The sequence below is a fragment of the Paramisgurnus dabryanus genome, chromosome 24 (assembly GCF_030506205.2).
Source record: "Paramisgurnus dabryanus chromosome 24, PD_genome_1.1, whole genome shotgun sequence".
NCBI classification, from domain to species: domain Eukaryota; kingdom Metazoa; phylum Chordata; class Actinopteri; order Cypriniformes; family Cobitidae; genus Paramisgurnus; species Paramisgurnus dabryanus.
The window spans coordinates 336,327-354,462 of NC_133360.1; the positions used below are offsets into that span (position 1 = coordinate 336,327).

The following is an 18,136-nucleotide window of genomic DNA, read 5'->3' on the forward strand; positions in this document are numbered from 1 at the left end:
GATTCGGGACAAATATTACCCACAATCCCCCCAGAGATGTTTGTTAAGGCCAAATGTGTGCACTTTCACATTTCCAGCAATATTACTTCTAGTATACCACTTCTTTTTAGCATTGTAACAACATTGTACTTAATTTAAGGTGTAATTTAATGTTGTGGGCATACATCTGGACTTTTAGCGGTCTTTTGCATGCACAAGGTTTACATAAGAAGGAGAAAACAATCGTGTTTAACTCATTCCCCGCCAGCCTTTTTAAAAAAAAGTTTCCATACTAAATTAGTGATGTTTCTTTACATTTTCTAGTTTGATTGACAGTATATATCGGCCATGACTATCGGCTTTTTTTAAACTATCGGCCGATATTGTGAAAAATTACTTTTATTAACTGATACCGATTATTGGCTGATATATTGGTGCATTTCTAATGTATTCTCATATTTTTTAGACGAAAATGAAATTAGAAAAAACTTATTGTGAAGTGTCAGGAAATGTATTTCACCCCGAAATCAAAAGAAAATTATATTTGACAAAAAATGCAATGTAAATATTTAATGGTGAAATATAACCTGCATAAACAAGCCCCCAAAAATAATCATCCACATCTATAGTTTTTATTTTTACATGCTTTATATTTAAGATCGGTTCTCACTATGAATAACATTCATGTCTGAGTGAAATTTAGTAAATTAATCACAAAATCTGTAATGCTATCCTCACCGCAGACACCAAAGGTCAATGGTCATACAGTCAGTCAGATATACAGCAGTGTTTGAGTTTAACAGGACAAAGGTCTGATAGCAACACAAATATTTGCTTTAGCGCCAAACATCTGCTATATCATAAATGACCATTTAAACATGAGAAGAAACTAACAACAACGTCAAACACATTCATCAAAACGCCAAAAAGCGCTAGAATGATTTCATTCAATGGATCTAAATTAATGAATATGACCGTGCACCTGTCACTGTTTGATGTGTTGAATGTTGACAGATGTACTGATGAGTTCAGGTGAATCTGTCACAGGTGACCGGCACAGAGTCACATCGATCAACTCCTCCAACGCTGAATAACACTCGTAGAGAGACACCTGAATCAGACACAGATGATCAGAGAGCTCTACTCTCTTATTTGAATAAAACATGACTAAAGATCTTCTGTATACGTGCCAATCATCACCTCATCCACGTCTAGCATGTTCCTCAGGATCTTCAGGAGAGCATCGGTGGTTATCGTCTCTGTGAGGTCTTTCAGTCTGATAACAGCTGCCGTCAAACATGAGCAAGCCATTGTAGACGGAGTGAAGATTGAGAACTTTAGCTCTGAAAAACAAACACATCACTTATGCTCAAACTAGATATCGCAGGACATTTTTACGTTTATGTGCTATTATTAAACTGTGTGACATCACATACAGTATAGATTATATGGGCCACATATGTCCAGCAGCTCAGGTTTCACACAGGTTATTTTCTCTTACACAGCTGTTTATTGTCCTACAGGGTCTCAAGTATCAACTGATGAAGCACAGACGCTCAACTTCAGGTCTGGACTGTGGGTCTGATGCTTCAGGACAGTGAGATACTGTAATTCTGTAAGCTTGTGGCTTATACGGTTAAACAAAGCCTGGGATTGACAGAATCAATAGACTCACAGAAACCTGCTGACATCCGCAACAATCCGCTCACATCCCCCTGTCAGTCCACATGAATGACGCTCTAAAATCACACCACATGTCCTAACTGTATAGGTTAAAGTTCATGTGTATTTTAAGATGATGATGTACCCGTGGCGGTCAGTGCGATGTAAGAGTGCACGTGACGGCGTACGACCTCTGGGTTCTCCAGGTTGAATGGAAGGCCCTGCAGTAACAGCTCCAGAAAGTCAGAGGGCAGCACTGAGGCCAGATCCCAGTTCAGCCTCGACACCACCAGCACTTCCCACTGCTACACTAACACACAGAGACATACAGGTCAGTTTGTGATCCTGAAACACTGAAGATGATTCGTGAATGTGTAATAAACGAATATGACCAGTATTTCTGGGATGGTCACGGCGTGGTCCGTGTAGATGCAGAGCTTGGAGGCGCTCAGAGGAACCGATTCCCGGAGTTTGGAGGCCAGGAACATGCAGACGGATCCCAGCAGCTGTAGATTGTGTTTGTATACAGGATACTGAGACATGTACCGGTCCAAATAATGAACGGCCAGAGGAAAGACCTCCTCCTCACATTTCTGATCCTCACACACCTGACAAGAAACATCATTTTTTTACAAACATGTGATCATATGTGTGATTTCAATCTGTAAATTCCAGGAATTTTCAAAGCTGGAAACTCTCCAAGGGAATTAATGGGAATAAACTGGGAATTTGAATAAAAAAAATTATTTATGTTTGTATGATATAGTTTATATAAATGTATCTACGGTAAATTACCGGAATTCCCATAAATTCCTGCTAAGTTTCCAATTTGAAATATATACAAAATTCCCCAGATTAAGTTCCCATGGAAATTTACAAAAAAACTTTCCGGCCCTTTGCAACCCAAAGATTAGATCTGTATGATTTAAATAGAATTTGATGCGATTGGTCATAAACTGGTGGGCTGGTTTTAGCTAATCTCAGCTGGTTTTGCTGGTCTAGCTGTGTTTTGGTCACTTATTAAAGATGGTTTAGCTGGATTTAGCTGGTCAGCCTGGAAGACAATCTGACCCACCAGCTTTGCCAGGCTGGGAAGACCAGCTTAAACCAACTACTGCCACCTTACCAGCTGGTCTTAGCTGGATATTTCAGTAGGGACCAGTTGAAATGATCTGAGCATATGAGTATGATTAATCTAGTTTTATATTATTAGATATGATCTGAATCCTCAAATCCACATTAGAACCGTGTCAATGTGAATGGTCTGATTCAGATCTGATCTCTTCTTCTTACCTGCAGCATCCACCCCGTTAATATGCGGCGCATGTACGGCTGGACGTCGGTCTGCTCGGTGCCGGGTTCGGGCCTCGATTTGATGTTCGGTCTCTCCGAGCTCAGCAGGTTCTGTTGGACGCGCGAGTCTTGGGTCAGAACCGCGTCTCTAAACGCCCGAACCGGTCTGGACATCAACTGGGAGCTGGAGTCCATTTCAACAGTTTCATGACACATTAACTCCATTATTTACGGTAATTTTCGCCTGAGAGATTTTCACTTAATCACTTAATTTAAACTTTAAAATGAGTCACGCGCGGGTCAAATAGTAAAATAAGTACACAATACTTCTAACATTATATTATTATACATTTAACAGATATTTATACGTAAAAGACAGAGTTTTTATCCGTCTACTCTTGAGGTTTCAAGAGCGAGCGGCGGCGGCGCGCCGGTAGTGTTGAGCTCGTGACGTAACATTCATCATCAGCTCGATGTGAGGTAAAAATTTATTTAAAAATAATAAAAATTATAACATGTACTTTTTAATACACGTTGCTGATTTTAATGTCAATAATTTATAAGTGAATTTTATTAAACAAAATTATTGTGTAATCTCTCTTCAAATTTGAACGCTAAGGTCATGCCCATATACGGCAAAAAAAAATCTCTGACCAAAAATGTTTTAAATATATTTTGGAATTTAAACATATATGTTAATATAAAGGTTGAAAATAAAACATATTTCAAATTGTATTTCAAGTTACAGGTTTGTTACAAAGTTTTTCTTACAATGTGACGTGAATATAATTCCTTGCTTTAAATAGATTTCAAAATATACAAAAATATATTGGTTAAAAATATGTGTTTTTAAACAATTCCAAAATATATTTTAGCAAATAGCCATTTTTTTATATTTTGAAATTTAAAAAAAAAAAGATTCCCGTATGCGTGGGTTTGATTTTGGGTAAACACATACTTATTAAATCTGCAGCTTGAATGAACTTGTAAGTCAATTTGGAAAAATTGTCTGCAAAATGCTTAGATGTTTAAGAGCATTTACCTCACCATCAGATCTAGTTTTATTCAGAAATAATGCATTACATAACACCAGTGCAATGCATTTACCAGAAACATAATTTCATATTGATTCTAATATTTGTATGACAACCTGAATAACAAACAAACAGACCTGATGATTACAGAATATGATTTAATAACCAGCAATACAACAGCTCATTCAAAATAAGATTACTGCATAACTTCAGATATGCAAACAGAAAATATCACAAATTGATGTTATCGGTGATGAGATAAAGCAGCTGTAATTCACAAGCCGATTTTATCTCTGATAGTTTATAAGTTTCTCAGTCTAACGTCATGGCCGGTGTGGCGTCCTCCACGTCTCTGGCCTCGGCACTTTGAAGTTCTCGTCTGATCTCGACAGAAATCTGCGGGTGTGTTTGGATCTTCAGCAGTTCCAGTAAGGCGTCTTTCTGTTCGGACGACAGATCTGCTTTATAACGCTGTACCAACGTCAGCAGGCTCTGGTGCCAAAGCACCGGCAGAGTCCGTTTATCTGTTCGGAACGCCAGGAAGTGGGCGACCAGTGCGTCGAGGACACGGAAGGGCAGGGCGTATTTCTTATCCAGTAACAGACGCAGGAAAATGCTGTTTGCTCCGTTGTATTCCATCTCGGCCAGTTTTAGCATCGCAGCGCTGCAGAGAAATAAACAAACCATTAAGTGCCATTTACTCGGAAGGACATTTTTCAAAATTAGGTTCTGTATCTCAGTAATCAACTGCAGTTTTTTTTGATGGCGCACGCGTGTGTGTGTTTGTTTACCTGGAGTACAGCACAGGTATTGAGCATTTGGTAAGGATGCTGCCGATGATGATGGCTTCTCTCAGCGTGCAGGTGCCTGATTCACATAGTGGGAGCAAAATTCCTATAAAACACACAGAAATACAACAAATAATCAGTTTGTAATCGTATTGATGGATCAATCAGATTGAACAGCTGTCAAGTAAGGGGTAGTGTAGTCTGCAAGGCAATGGCAACACACATTATTAAGGTAATGGAGTCACCTGCTGTACATTATGCAGCATTCATGTCTTTTATGACATTACATGAAGCTATAAAATAGCATTGTGCCTTTCAAAAAGTGTTTTCTTTGCCTATATCTGAAAACTTCTTAAGAAGAACACCTTACAACTTTGAGTTCGTACATTTAGCCAGAGATAAAGCATAAACTCAACGAGAGATGATGTGCGCTGTGTTGCCAAGTCCTCTACGTTTTTGCGTTTTTTTAACTCAATAGTGACTCCTAGTGTTCTGTTAACGTAACTTCACAGAAACACAATTGTTTAATGAGAATACAGCTGAGTTATCACATTTTATGTAACTTAGATATATTTGCCCATTTGCTCTTTGCAAATCATTAATGAAAAATTCATAAAAATGCTCAACTTGAAATTTATCTGATGTATAGCAGAGATCTACTTCTGTAAGGTGAAGTGGGGCGTCTCACCTTTAAACCAGGCTCCAGGTTTGAAGAGAGCTTTCTTCAGAGCGCCGTACAGGTGAAAATTCAGCCGCTTGTACTCGGCGATGTCGTCTCGAATTCTGGGTAACAGCACGAGATTGTAGAAGCGCTGGGCCATGCGCTCCTTTAGATTAGACGAGAAAATTCTGAAGAAACAGAAAGATAAAATACATCATCTAGATGAATCACATCAATGTAAAGTGATGATTATATAAGATCAGTGTATGAGTTCTCTCAGACCTGGTGGCTTGATACATGGCGGCTGCGGTCCACGTCTCAGGCTCCGTCAGATACAGGATCTGCTCCCAGTTTGAAAGCGCTGGTATGATCTTAAACGCTTTGGGAAGTTTCCCGCTGCGATATTTTGACAGAACCTGAAGAGAGACAGAGAGACTTCAGTGTAAAAGTGCTGTCGTGACAGTAAGAGTAAAGAAGCACAGAGATATGAATCCACACCTTGTTGACACCTCTATACACCTCTGTTACTCTGGGATCAAGCTGAGGAACGGGTCGACCCGACACCTCAGACATCACAGTGCCCACTTCAGTCTGTTTCTCTGTGATCTTCTCCATGATGATGTCAGCTAACGTCCGTCTGTCCATACACAAACACAAGATGTCAGCTCTTTATACCACACAGAAGGTCAAACACTGAGGTCAAATTGAGCGATGATGAAAGGTCACCTGACAGGTGGATTCTTGCTCATGAACATCTGAATGGCTTTCTCATCTTCTGGATCCACCTGTACCTCTGTTCCTGTGTCCTCTGCAGATGCACCCAGTGCAGGCCACTCCTCATCAGAATCTCCATCCTCTGTACTGACACCTTACAAACACACACACACACACACACACACACACACACACACACACACACACACACACAATATATCACATGATCTATGACATCATAACATCTGTCAATGACACTTTAACACTGACACTCTTCTATTACTTATGCAATATAAATAATATTCATTTAAATAATATAGTAATCTGTCTGTCTATCTTTAACTGTGTGTATGTCTGTCTGTCTGTCTGACAATTTATCTTTCTAAATATAACTGTCTGTCTCTCTGTCTTTCTTTCTATAACTGTCTGTCTGCCTTTCTATAACTGTCTGTCAGTCTATTTATAACTGTGTGTCTGTCTGTCTGTCTGTCTGTCTATCTATCTATCAATCTATCTATCTATCGATCACTGTCTGTCTGACAATTTATCTTTCTATCTATAACTGTCTGTCTGTCTGTCTGTCTGTCTGTCTGTCTGTCTATCTATAACTGTCTGTCTTTCTATAACTGTCTGTCTGTCTCTCTGTCTGTCTATCTATAACTATGTTTCTATCTTAAACTGTCTGTCTGTCTGTTTTTCTATAACTGTCTGTCTGTCTTTCTATAACTGCCTGTCTGTCTGTCTGTCTGTCTGTCTGTCTATAACTATGTTTCTATCTATCTATCTGCCTTTCTATAACTGTCTGTCTGTCTGTCTTTCTATAACTGTTTGTCTCTCTGTCTGTCTATCTATAACTGTCTGTCTGCCTGTCTATCTATCTATAACTGTCTGTCTGCCTGTCTATCTATCTATAACTGTCTGTCTCTCTGTCTTTCTATAACTGTCTGTCTCTCTGTCTGTCTATAACTGTCTGTCTCTCTGTCTGTCTTTCTATAACTGTCTGTCTGTCTCTCTGTCTATCTATAACTGTCTGTCTGTCTTTCTATAACTGTCTGTCTGTCTCTCTGACTGTCTATTTATAACTATGTGTCTATCTTAAACTGTCTGTCTCTCTGTCTGTCTGTCTATTTATAACTGTGTATGTCTAACTTTCTATAACCATGTTTGTCTGTCTGTCTGTTTGTTTGTCTAGTGTCTACCCATCAATAACAGTCTATTCATCAAAAATGTCTGTCTGTCTGTATATCTATCTATAACTGCCTACCCATCTTTATGTCTGGTTAAGGTTGGTTAACAGTGTCTTACCTAGTTGAGTAGCTGGTTGTTTTTTGGTCTCGGGTGTGATTCCTAACTCAGTCTGCAGTTCTTCTTGTTGTATTCGTGCCTGTTGAAGGATTTTCCTGGACAGTTTCTCGTCCACATACTCTTGTTCCTCATCGTGGGTTCTGCTCCGGTTCTTCACGCGGCCGCTCATCCGAACCGAGTCTCCCTGCAGGATCTGATCCGCCAGAGCCACACCGGCCCCGCTGCGCTCCGGTGCGCCTTTACTCTTCTTCACCTTCGGCATGATGATGAGTTTGATTACAAATAACAGCGAACCGAACTCATGACACGAACAACACACGTGCGTCCGAAACAAATGGCGATGCGTTTGTGTCTTTGTGGGTTGTGTGTAACGCAGATCTGGGATCAGATGAGTTGTATGAGCGCTGATGTGAGTCTTGTGACTGCTCTGATAAAAACTGATCTCGGAGCAGCACCACGTCACTGTCTACTTCCGCTCAATGACCACCCCCACATAAGTTTAATATTTAGCCTGTGTGTTTGTGTGTTTTATTAAATTATATACATCATAAAGATTCGTATTATTTATGTAGTTGTTAAAATATATTTTTTAAATCTATTTCATTTTTATTTTCAAGATTGCCGGCGTCACCCGGAAGTAAACAGTGCTTACCGGAAGCGTACAGTAGGAAAATGGGTGTAACGTGGTAGGAAAATGATTTTTATTTTATATTGTTTTATAATGAACGTTTATATTTCTTTTTGGTGTGTTTTTAAAATGATATAATAATAGTTACTGGTATGTTTAATGCAGTAAGAAAAATCGGAATGAAACAGTTAACGTTAATGCATAAGTCACACATGTTAAAAAAATGTATTTAGTACGTTTATTCTGTAAGTTTTGTAAATGTAACGTTAGATAATAAAAAATATGATGTATAATATAAATATCTAGATTTTCTTCTGTGAATTTTAAATCTAACAAATAACAAATTCTCTTTTTAGATGTTATAGAACCTAACACAATAAGAAATGCACATATTAAAATTATTGTTAGTAAATAGTTTGGTAAATGTCTGTTTCTCTTTGTGTGTATATCAGTGTGTGTCAGGTGCCTGTGACTGAAGGGAAGAGCGTTCAACAAACCGTTGATATGCTACATAAAAAACTGGAGCAGCTTGGAGCTGTTAAACAGGGAAACTTCTGGGTGGACTGTGAGACGTACCACACAACAGGAAACACAACCGGTAACTACAGCATACATACAGCAGTGTGTTAACCATTAAACAACACTGTACCCCACTGTGTTACCATGACAATACCATTTCTCTGCTGCAGGTCAGCCATCGAAACTTCTGTACGTGATGCATAATTCAGAGACACCACTGAGCTGCATGGCTCTGTTTGAGGGTGGACCGTATCTCACCGCCGACACAAACTTTGACGTTCTGATGGTGAAACTAAAGAGTCACTTTCAGAACGCCAAGGCTCATAAGGTGGAGAGTCGAGGTGCTCGCTATCGCTACTGTGACTTTTTGGTGAAGGTTGGCACCATCACCATGAGCTCCAGTGCCAGAGGGATTTCAGTGGAGGTCATTATTTGCCATTATTTGTCTATCAGTTTAGTTGTTTTGTTACAATACAATTTTTTCCAAGTGCTTATAAATATCACCCAGTGTGAAAAGGCGTGAAATACATATGCCAAATTCCATTTTTGCTTGCATATTATACGCCAGTCTTTCCCGTTCAATTAATACGGCGCATCTTTCATGTTGTTTTATGTACTGGTTTCTAAATTTTTTTTCTGTTTTTAAATCATGTGTTTGGGATGTGACACAAAAGATGCGCCATATTAATTGAACGGGAAGGACTGGCGTATCATATGCAAGCAAAAATGGAATTTGGCGTAAGTCTTGCATGACTTTTCATGCAGCAAAGTTAATTATACACATTTTATGAGAATGGGCTGATTTTCCACATCCATGACAAAATGTTTTGTTCGTCTGTGTGTTTGAAGGTGGAGTACTGTGCTTGTGTGATTCCTGGTGACTGCTCGAACCTCATAAAGGAGTTCATGCAAAGCTTTCTGGGCTCAAATGCCCCTGAGCTCCCCATAACTAAACCAGATGGTCAACTTTATACACCTGTGGACTGTATGGACACTATGATCCAGTACCTTGAGCTCTTCAACAAAGTTCGCAAACAACAGGTGCTACCGGGCAGCGGTGTACGCTGAGGAAATACACCTCAACCAAGATCATGAAAAACAAGACTTTAGATCTACAGACAGTCCTGTTTGAATTTTGTGAGAGAAGACTTTATAGTAAAACAAACTATGATTGTTTGTCATAGGATTAACTCATGTTGGTTTGTAAATAATATGTAAAGAATGTTGCCCTTGTTTGATTTTTTTACACTATTTTTACATACAATTTGTAAAATAAACAGTTTGCTTTTGTTTAAATGTAATGATTTAGTTTAGGATCAATACATCAATCCATTGGAATTTGTATAGCAATGTCGCATTTGCATTAAACGAATGAAGAACAGATGAAGCAGCAGACGATTGGCTAGAAAAGACTGTGTATTTGAATATGCATGAGCAGGACACACTATGGCTGAATCCCAATTTGAATATCATCCATGCTACTGTATATAGTATGTGAGGATGAAATGACTGCATGCTAAATCATTATTTTTTCAGTACAGTAGGTCAAATATACACAGATGGTAAATGATTTTCTGAGGCAGGCATCTGTGCTTTCCTTTCATTACAGAAGAGTTTTTTTATTGGCTCACTTTGAACTTTTTGATTGTTGATAAAGGCAATGAATGCAAGCTGACACATAACTTAAAATTAATTTTAAGGTAACCATTGAAACACTTACATGCAAACAGTTTGTGCACCAGCATTATGTAAATGCTGTTTTATTTTGCATTAGTCTTAGGTGCAAACATTGCTATAGACTGCTGGGGTGTATTCCAGAAAGCTGGTTATGTGGCTTACCCGGGTAAGTTTAGGAGTAAGTAAGCGGATAACCTCTGCTTTCGGTTCCAAAAACGGAGGTAACTTTCGGGTTATGTAAGTAACCATAGCAACTGACTCTCTGAAGATAACCTGCTCCGGAGCAGGTTATGTTGCAAGGTAAGTTCATTTTAGTTAATAAAACGAGGCTCCGGAGGAAGTCTGCGCATGCGTGTACTTATGACGAGCGTACAGCGGGCGTGGAAGCATATATTTTGCATAATTTTACAATGTTAAAGCATTTATTTTATTTTATTGCATTTACAGTCGCGAATATTTATTGCTGTCTTAAAAAAATGTGTGTTATGAATTTTTTTTAAAGAAACTATTTTTTTAATAACATGGATTGATATTTGTGATTGGACTAATTACTATAAATGTAATTATTAATTAAATTTTATTAAAAATGTATTCATATTTGTGTTCAGACTAAATACTATACATTTAATTATGTTCATTATTAATATATCTCCAAATATCAGTGGATGTATGAAACACAATTCCATCAGTTAATTAATGTTAACAATAAAGTACATTTCCATATCAATTTTGTCAATTCATAAATAACCTCATCTTTCGCTTACTAGATAATTTGAGATTAATCTAAAGTTATAATAAATGTGTGTGCAAATACATTGTCATTAATGAATCTTAACCTATGTTACTTAAGTGACAATATGACAATGTTACAGTAAATGGATATAACAAATAGAAACACATGATGCCTATCATAATAATAATTACTGAGGGACAGAAGTTACCCCTGGCTGCAGTCTCTGATAGGCATGTGCATCTGACCTGGCCCACAGAATGACACCCATGAAGCAAAGGCATGATTTAACACTGATCAGAATGACACAGGTGAAGCACAGACTTCATTAGAGGAAACACCATTGAATCACAGACATGGCATAGTGGTCAGAGATTTTCTATTATCAGTTAGAATCATGTACACAATGAAATGAAATTATAAATATATATTTCATAGTATAATATTTATTTCTTAAACATGCAGATCCTTAGCCCTCTCTCTACATTTGATCTGTAGTTGGTGTTTTTCTAAATCACCTTTATTTCTTTAAAATGGGCCTTTTGTAGCTGCTCTCCAGAGCTATCATTTTTGAGCAAAGGGAAATTGAGATATTTGCATATATTAGATGATAAAGGACATATTACAACATGTTACTATTGACACTAATGTAACATTTCTATTCTCCAATTCTGTCTCAGCAGATCCTAATGGTCCAATGCAAATGAAGTGTAATGAAAAGCATTACAGTGTAGTGTAATGAAAAGCATTACACAACATTATTGAAAATCTGTAAGGAGTGTAAGGAAGATTTACAAATAAAAGAGGGTGCATAAATCTATCAGCTATCAGTAAATGTTAAAAAAGATGGTGACACAGTGTCATACAAGGAAAGTCCTAAAACTAAACAGGGTCACCCAAAGGAGCAGAAGTAAAATAAGTACAATATAGTGAATATTATCATAATGCATTTTATGCCTACACAATACAATCATATCTAAATGATTTGCACTTTATGTGCCACAACCCTTGTGAAATTAACCATGGTTTTATTGGTGTATAGTTGTAGTAACCATGTTTTTTTTTTGGTGCATTGATTACTATCAGCAGAACCATGGTTTTACTACACTAACCATGGTTTAACTATGTTTTTTGAAAACCATGGTTATTTTGTGGTTACCATGGTTTTACTGTAACCATGTTTTTTACTGTAGTAAAACCATTGTTACTTTTCACAAGGGAAAAGATATTCATAATTCATATGTTTACAATCATATATAAAATCTATGATTATTTTTACTATATTAATTATTTTAGATTGTTTTAAATAATATTGTGTGTATTTTCGTTGAGACACATACAATATTGGACTTAAATGGGGTAAAATAGGTTCGTATTAATTATTTAATTAATTAATTTTATCTGTTTTGTAATCACGCACTTCTAAGTCGATTATAAAACGTTGATTTTGCCAGAAAGTGTTGGTTTATAATGTTATTTCTCATTTAAAAACTTTTAAGTTCTCTGACGTTTCCATGGTGACTCGTGAAATCTGCGATCCATTGACAATGCCTTTATGTTGTTACCGTGAGCGCGCTTTAACTCTGGGTTACTTTCAGCGAGTTGATTGAACTAACTCTTAAACTGTGTTTTGGAACCGACATACCCCGAGTAAGCAAGTTTGGGGTTGATCAACCCAAAGTTCGGGGTTAATCTGATGGTAAGTTAACCCTGCTTTCTGGAATACACCCCAGGTTATAGACGGTTTCATCGGGTGAACCAAAGTCTGAACCAAAGTCAATTTCCAGTCTGTATTTATTTATTGGTCTGGCTAATGGCTAAACTGATCTCTTAACAAAAACCTTGTCAAAAATAAAATGTTTTGGTTGGCTAAAGACGAGGGAAGACGACGAGCATAAATCACATCTGTGAAGAGAGGTTTGGCAGCAAGGCTAGAATTCAAGGACCTGTAGCTCACATTGTATACATTCATTTTACACAGTAAAGTTAACTCAGTGTTATAGTTGATAGACATAAAATATGTTAATCTATGAACAAAGGTAATTTACTTGTCATTTATTTCCCTTGTTATCAGAAATAAACTACATGTGGAAGTCTACCGGGAGTTGCGTTTAGTCCACAAAAGCTGTTTGTTTATGTTGTTGCTGCTGAATCCCTCTATAAGAAAACGCTTTAATGACACGTGAACATGTAAATCAAATGTAGTGCTAACTTTGCTGTTTTTATTAAATATTCTCCATTAGTTAGACACCACATATTTCAATAAAATGTTATATTAATCTGTTTATTTAAATAAATCCAAGCGTGTCATTAAGTTAAGCTGCTCAATTGACCCCGCCTCTGGAGCTTTAAAACCTGACTGACGTCAACTCAACCAATCAGATACGGCTTTTGATGTGTTACTCGACCAATCAAAACATGGTCGTCATGCGCTAGGCCGCTCTCTAGCCAATCAGATCGCAGTGGCGTAAGCGCTGGGCGAGTTCGGTTGAGCCGAAAATGGTGACAGCTTGCGCGTGCGGACGATGGCGGTAAATAACAGCAGTAAGTGAATGTGGAAAAACACGCGATTAATTGCCATCACATTCCGCGTGAAAACTATTTTACCGGCTTTTTCGCGGAGGACTCGGGCCGAGGAATTGTTTGAAAGCGACTGCGCCGCTTTTTTGTGTTATTTTATTTAGTGTCTGCTGCTCGTGCTGTTTTTTTTTGTTCAATGGATTTAAAGTAACGGATCTCTCGCGCCGGTATAAACGCACAAAAACCGAGCGTCCGATCACCGGCAACGGATGCGCACGAATCCGCCGCTACCACGGGTTCCGCGTGTCTCCCGGTGCAGCGTCTTTTGTTCTGTGAGTAGCGCTAGCGGGTTAGCACACACACACACACAAACACAAACATGCACACAAACATTAAAAGAAAAGAGACAAACACACACTCATAGACAAATACACACATTGCATTGTTTGACAAACACAGACACACATATATAGTTTACCATAACTACACTCACTGCATTGTGTTAAACACACTCACACATACAAAGAACAGACAAACACACACAGACACGCACTCATGTCACATTATAACACATAATTATACATTTAAGCCACATACACAAATGCTGAGAAAAACATTTCGGATACACTGACCACTTCACTTAGAAGAACTAGTTTATAGTGAATTATCAACTATGGGTTGCTAGTTAGACGGATCTCTGTTTAGACCATCAATACCCATGATTTGTTGTGGTACTGTGACTGTAAACAAGTATTGTGTAACACGCGTGTGTTTGTCATGTACAGTGTGTGTTCTCTGTGATGAAGCCCATCATCACACACTTCAGCGAGAGCAAGCATCTGCTCTGATGCTGGACCTCAAGACTTCACACAGTAAGTCATGAACATCTCACAGACACTGTCTGGGTTATTTACTAAAAATTAAAATGAACTATAAAGCTTAAATTGGACACACGTTTACCAGAAGATGTTTGTGACATGTCCATCTCTATTGTCCTCAGGATGAGCACGGTCATGGCATGTGGTTCCTGACTCTGAGTGCTCATGCGTGTTGGGAGACATGGATCGCTGTAAGCATGTGGTGCGGCTTCGTTTGGGCCACGGCCACTCCATCCTCAACCCGCAGATGTGGCGCTGTGTGGACTGCGACACCACGGAGTCAGTATGGGCCTGTCTAAAGTGCTCTCACGTGGCTTGTGGACGTTACATGGAGGAACACTCCCTGAGTCATTACCAGCAAACGCAACACCCGCTGGCCATGGAGGTTCGCGAGATGGACGTCTTTTGTTTCGCGTGTGGAGATTACGTGTTGAACGATAACGTTGAGGGAGACCTGAAGCTCCTGCGAGGTGCTCTGTCTACTGTCCGAACCCCCGGTCAGCGTTCGCTACGTTCGTCGGCGGCTGACGGTGCTCTTAGATTGTGCGAGGTCACACGGGACGGTGCTGGGCCCAGGCCCACTATGCAAGCGGCACTCTTGCACAGGCGGAAAACTCTGCTTAGAGGTGCCCTGCATCGTTGGAGGGGCCGGCAGCAAGAAGAACAGAGGATCCGTGAGGAGAAACTAGAGCAGGAGCGAGAGGAGAAGCGACGACAACGCAGGGAAGTTAAGAAGAGGCTAATGGGAGAACTAGCCAACGTTCCACCGAGAAAGAGCGCGCGGCTCCTCACTCAGGCTCCTCGTCCCACGCTCGCGCTCGTCCCCCAGAAGTTTCGCGACCCTCCGGAAAGATTTCCCCCGGTGCTCAAACAGCCCCTGCTTCCACTGTCAAACAAATCACACTCGCGTAAACCACTCCGCAGCACAGGTAGGCTTCGTCGATATCGCACCTCTCAGTCAGCACGCCGCAAAAAACTTGCACCCGGGGTCACAGGACTGCGTAACCTCGGCAACACGTGTTACATGAACTCCATCCTTCAGGTGCTAAGTCACCTGCAGAAGTTCAGGGAGTGTTTCCTCACGCTGGACCTTTGTGAGACAGAGGAACTGCTCGCTAAGACCAACCAGTCCAGTGCCCTTACCACGCTGGGTCGCATGGGTAGGGCAACCAGCGGCATGTCGCAGATCGTCCCACCCAGTTTGAACGCAGCTGAACTGGTGCAACCTAAAGAGCCACGTTCCTCGTCTCGGCAGAAGATGTCACTGTGTCACGAGCTGCACACACTCTTCAGGGTCATGTGGTCCGGTCGATGGTCGCTGGTCTCCCCCTTCGCCATGCTGCACTCTGTATGGAATCTTATCCCAGCGTTCCGTGGATACGACCAGCAGGATGCGCAGGAGTTCCTGTGTGAGCTTCTGGATAAAGTCCAGCAGGAACTGGAATCGGACGCACCACGCAAACATTTCTTGATCCCCATCACGCAGCGAAAGCTCTCCAAACAGGTCCTCAAAGTGCTTAACACTATCTTCCACGGACAGCTACTCAGCCAGGTGACGTATGACTTTGAGGAGTCTCTTTTAATAAATGTTTTGAACACTTAGCTGACTGTGCTGTGGTTCCCTGCAGGTTACTTGTTTGTCCTGTAAGCGCAAGTCAAACACCGTGGAGCCGTTCTGGGATTTGTCACTCGAGTTTCCAGAGCGATATCACCGGATGGAGAAGCCCAGCACCGCCGCTTGTCAGCAGAGCTGCTCTCTGTCCGAGATGCTCGCCAAGTTCACAGAGACTGAAGCTTTAGAGGGCTGCATCTACGCATGCAACTTTTGCAACCGTCAGTAGTACAATGCAACATTCATTTTAACAGATCTTCTGATTGATAATGAATTTATTTTAAACTACTTTGTGTTTTCAGGAAAGCGACGTAAATCATCCCATAAGCCCCTGTCCTTGTCTGAGGCCTGTAAGCAGTTACTCATCTGTCGTTTACCTCAAGTGCTGCGTCTACACCTCAAACGCTTCCGGTCAGTGCAGCACCAATCTTCAACGTCACACACGAATCACTCTCACATAGCAATCTTGCTAACGTTTTTGTACATGTTCACAGGTGGGCTGGTCGGAACCACAGGGAGAAGATCGGCGTCCATGTGGCTTTTGATCAGGTCTTAAATATAGAACCGTACTGCTGCTCAGATGCTGCGCCGTTGCCACAGAGAGAGGCCTACACCTATGATCTGTCTGCTGTAGTGATGCATCATGGGAAAGGCTTTGGCTCAGGGCACTACACAGCCTACTGTTATAACACTGAAGGAGGTACGTAACAGTACTACACCTCTGATTGTGGTTATGTGTGGTTTTCGTGCTAACCGTGTTTGTGTTGCAGGTTTCTGGGTTCACTGTAATGATTCAGAGATGAACGTGTGCAGTGTAGAGGAGGTGTGCAGCACTCAGGCCTACATCCTGTTCTACACACAGCGCTCCTCCTAAACCTGTCTGCCTCCCTCTCGCTCTCTCTTTCTACCTGTCTCTCTCTCTTTATCTCTCTCTTATTGGAGGTCTGTTCCTGACATCAGCAGTGAGACTCAGAGACGTTCGTTTGTCTCTGCTGGCACAGTCACACTTAACCCAGGGCATTCAGGACCAAACTTTGCTCACCTGCAGGGTCCAGCACACAAATACAAACCAATAAACTCAAGAACTGAAACTCTTCTGCTGTCGAGAGGGAACGAATGGTCACTCCTCCAGCAATATGATCATCATCATCAGACACAAACACTGAATCAGGAATTCTTCATCTTTGATACCGTGACTGTTTTCTAATCTTTCTACTTGGGATGATATTCAGGACAACGGAGAAAGCCTCTCTTCATTTTCATCAGTGGTAAATGACTGAACAATCTTATGACGCTGAATGTCTTAGTTGTGCGTGTGGACAGGTGTGACAGCTGACCCTCAGCCTTTGTCCTGTATCGTGAGAGCACCTGTTATTGACTTTATTGATCTTGTGGGATCTTCCTGATGATAGTGAATAAAGAACAAAAAAACCTATATGAATTTGTGATCTGTTGTCTCCACGTCATATGTGACTTGCTGTCTGTCTATCCAATGCAAACCAATGCTGACAGTCAGATTATAGACTGTTTTAGCAGCAACAACATAAACAAACAGCTATTGTGGACTAAACAAAACTTCAACATAGGATTAATAACAAATAAATGACAAGTAGTCGGCACTGATAGCCCTGTGGTTAGTGCGCTGACATGTAGCACCAGTGTTCTAATGGCGACCTGACTTCGATTCCCATCTCTGAGGTCCTTTGCTGATCCCACTCCCCTATCTCCACCTAAAACTTTACTGTCTACTCTCCATTATGCTTTCATAAAGGCCCAAAAACATAAGTTATAAAATAAATAAATGACAAGTAATTTACCTTTGTTCTTATATCGTACCTTACATGTATCAACTATTACATTGAGCTAACGTTACTGTGCAAAATTAATAAATACAAAGTTAGTCACAGATCCTTGAATTCTTGCCTGGCCGCCAAACCTCTTCACACAGTTGTGATGCTTGTCATCGCCTTGTGTCTTTAGCAACCAAAACATCAAGATATTTGTTTCAGAGATCAGTAGACCCTAGCCAGACCAATAAATAAATATAGAACGGAAGTTTACTTCGGTTCAGGCGCGTAAACGCGACAACGTGTGTGCGTCCAATGAAACCATCTTTTCATCTAAACCAGTTTATAT

At 40.2% G+C, this 18,136-nt stretch overlaps 4 protein-coding genes across 4 annotated transcripts; 2 read left to right on the forward strand and 2 right to left on the reverse strand.

The window, feature by feature from the left end:
- Positions 1-519: 519 nt before the first annotated feature.
- ccnd3 (cyclin D3) lies at positions 520-3,159 on the reverse strand. The gene is made up of 5 exons (XM_065243484.2): positions 2,935-3,159; positions 2,034-2,249; positions 1,787-1,946; positions 1,180-1,322; positions 520-1,090 (listed from the first exon to the last, which is right to left on the reverse strand). The coding sequence occupies exons 1-5, from the start codon at positions 3,157-3,159 to the stop codon at positions 965-967; spliced, it is 870 nt and encodes a 289-aa protein (XP_065099556.1). The 3' UTR covers positions 520-964.
- A 950-nt stretch (positions 3,160-4,109) lies between these two features.
- Positions 4,110-7,857, reverse strand: bysl (bystin-like). The gene is made up of 7 exons (XM_065243134.2): positions 7,437-7,857; positions 6,144-6,285; positions 5,916-6,054; positions 5,700-5,833; positions 5,445-5,605; positions 4,760-4,862; positions 4,110-4,632 (listed from the first exon to the last, which is right to left on the reverse strand). Exons 1-7 carry the CDS (start codon positions 7,696-7,698, stop codon positions 4,281-4,283), a joined length of 1,293 nt encoding a protein of 430 aa, XP_065099206.1. The 5' UTR covers positions 7,699-7,857; the 3' UTR covers positions 4,110-4,280.
- A 187-nt stretch (positions 7,858-8,044) lies between these two features.
- Positions 8,045-9,964, forward strand: med20 (mediator complex subunit 20). The gene is made up of 4 exons (XM_065243485.1): positions 8,045-8,122; positions 8,517-8,662; positions 8,754-9,007; positions 9,433-9,964. Exons 1-4 carry the CDS (start codon positions 8,109-8,111, stop codon positions 9,649-9,651), a joined length of 633 nt encoding a protein of 210 aa, XP_065099557.1. The 5' UTR covers positions 8,045-8,108; the 3' UTR covers positions 9,652-9,964.
- A 3,508-nt stretch (positions 9,965-13,472) lies between these two features.
- Positions 13,473-17,435, forward strand: usp49 (ubiquitin specific peptidase 49). The gene is made up of 7 exons (XM_065243135.2): positions 13,473-13,842; positions 14,296-14,382; positions 14,511-15,940; positions 16,017-16,221; positions 16,303-16,411; positions 16,495-16,700; positions 16,771-17,435. Exons 3-7 carry the CDS (start codon positions 14,570-14,572, stop codon positions 16,872-16,874), a joined length of 1,995 nt encoding a protein of 664 aa, XP_065099207.1. The 5' UTR covers positions 13,473-13,842; positions 14,296-14,382; positions 14,511-14,569; the 3' UTR covers positions 16,875-17,435.
- Positions 17,436-18,136: the final 701 nt, after the last annotated feature.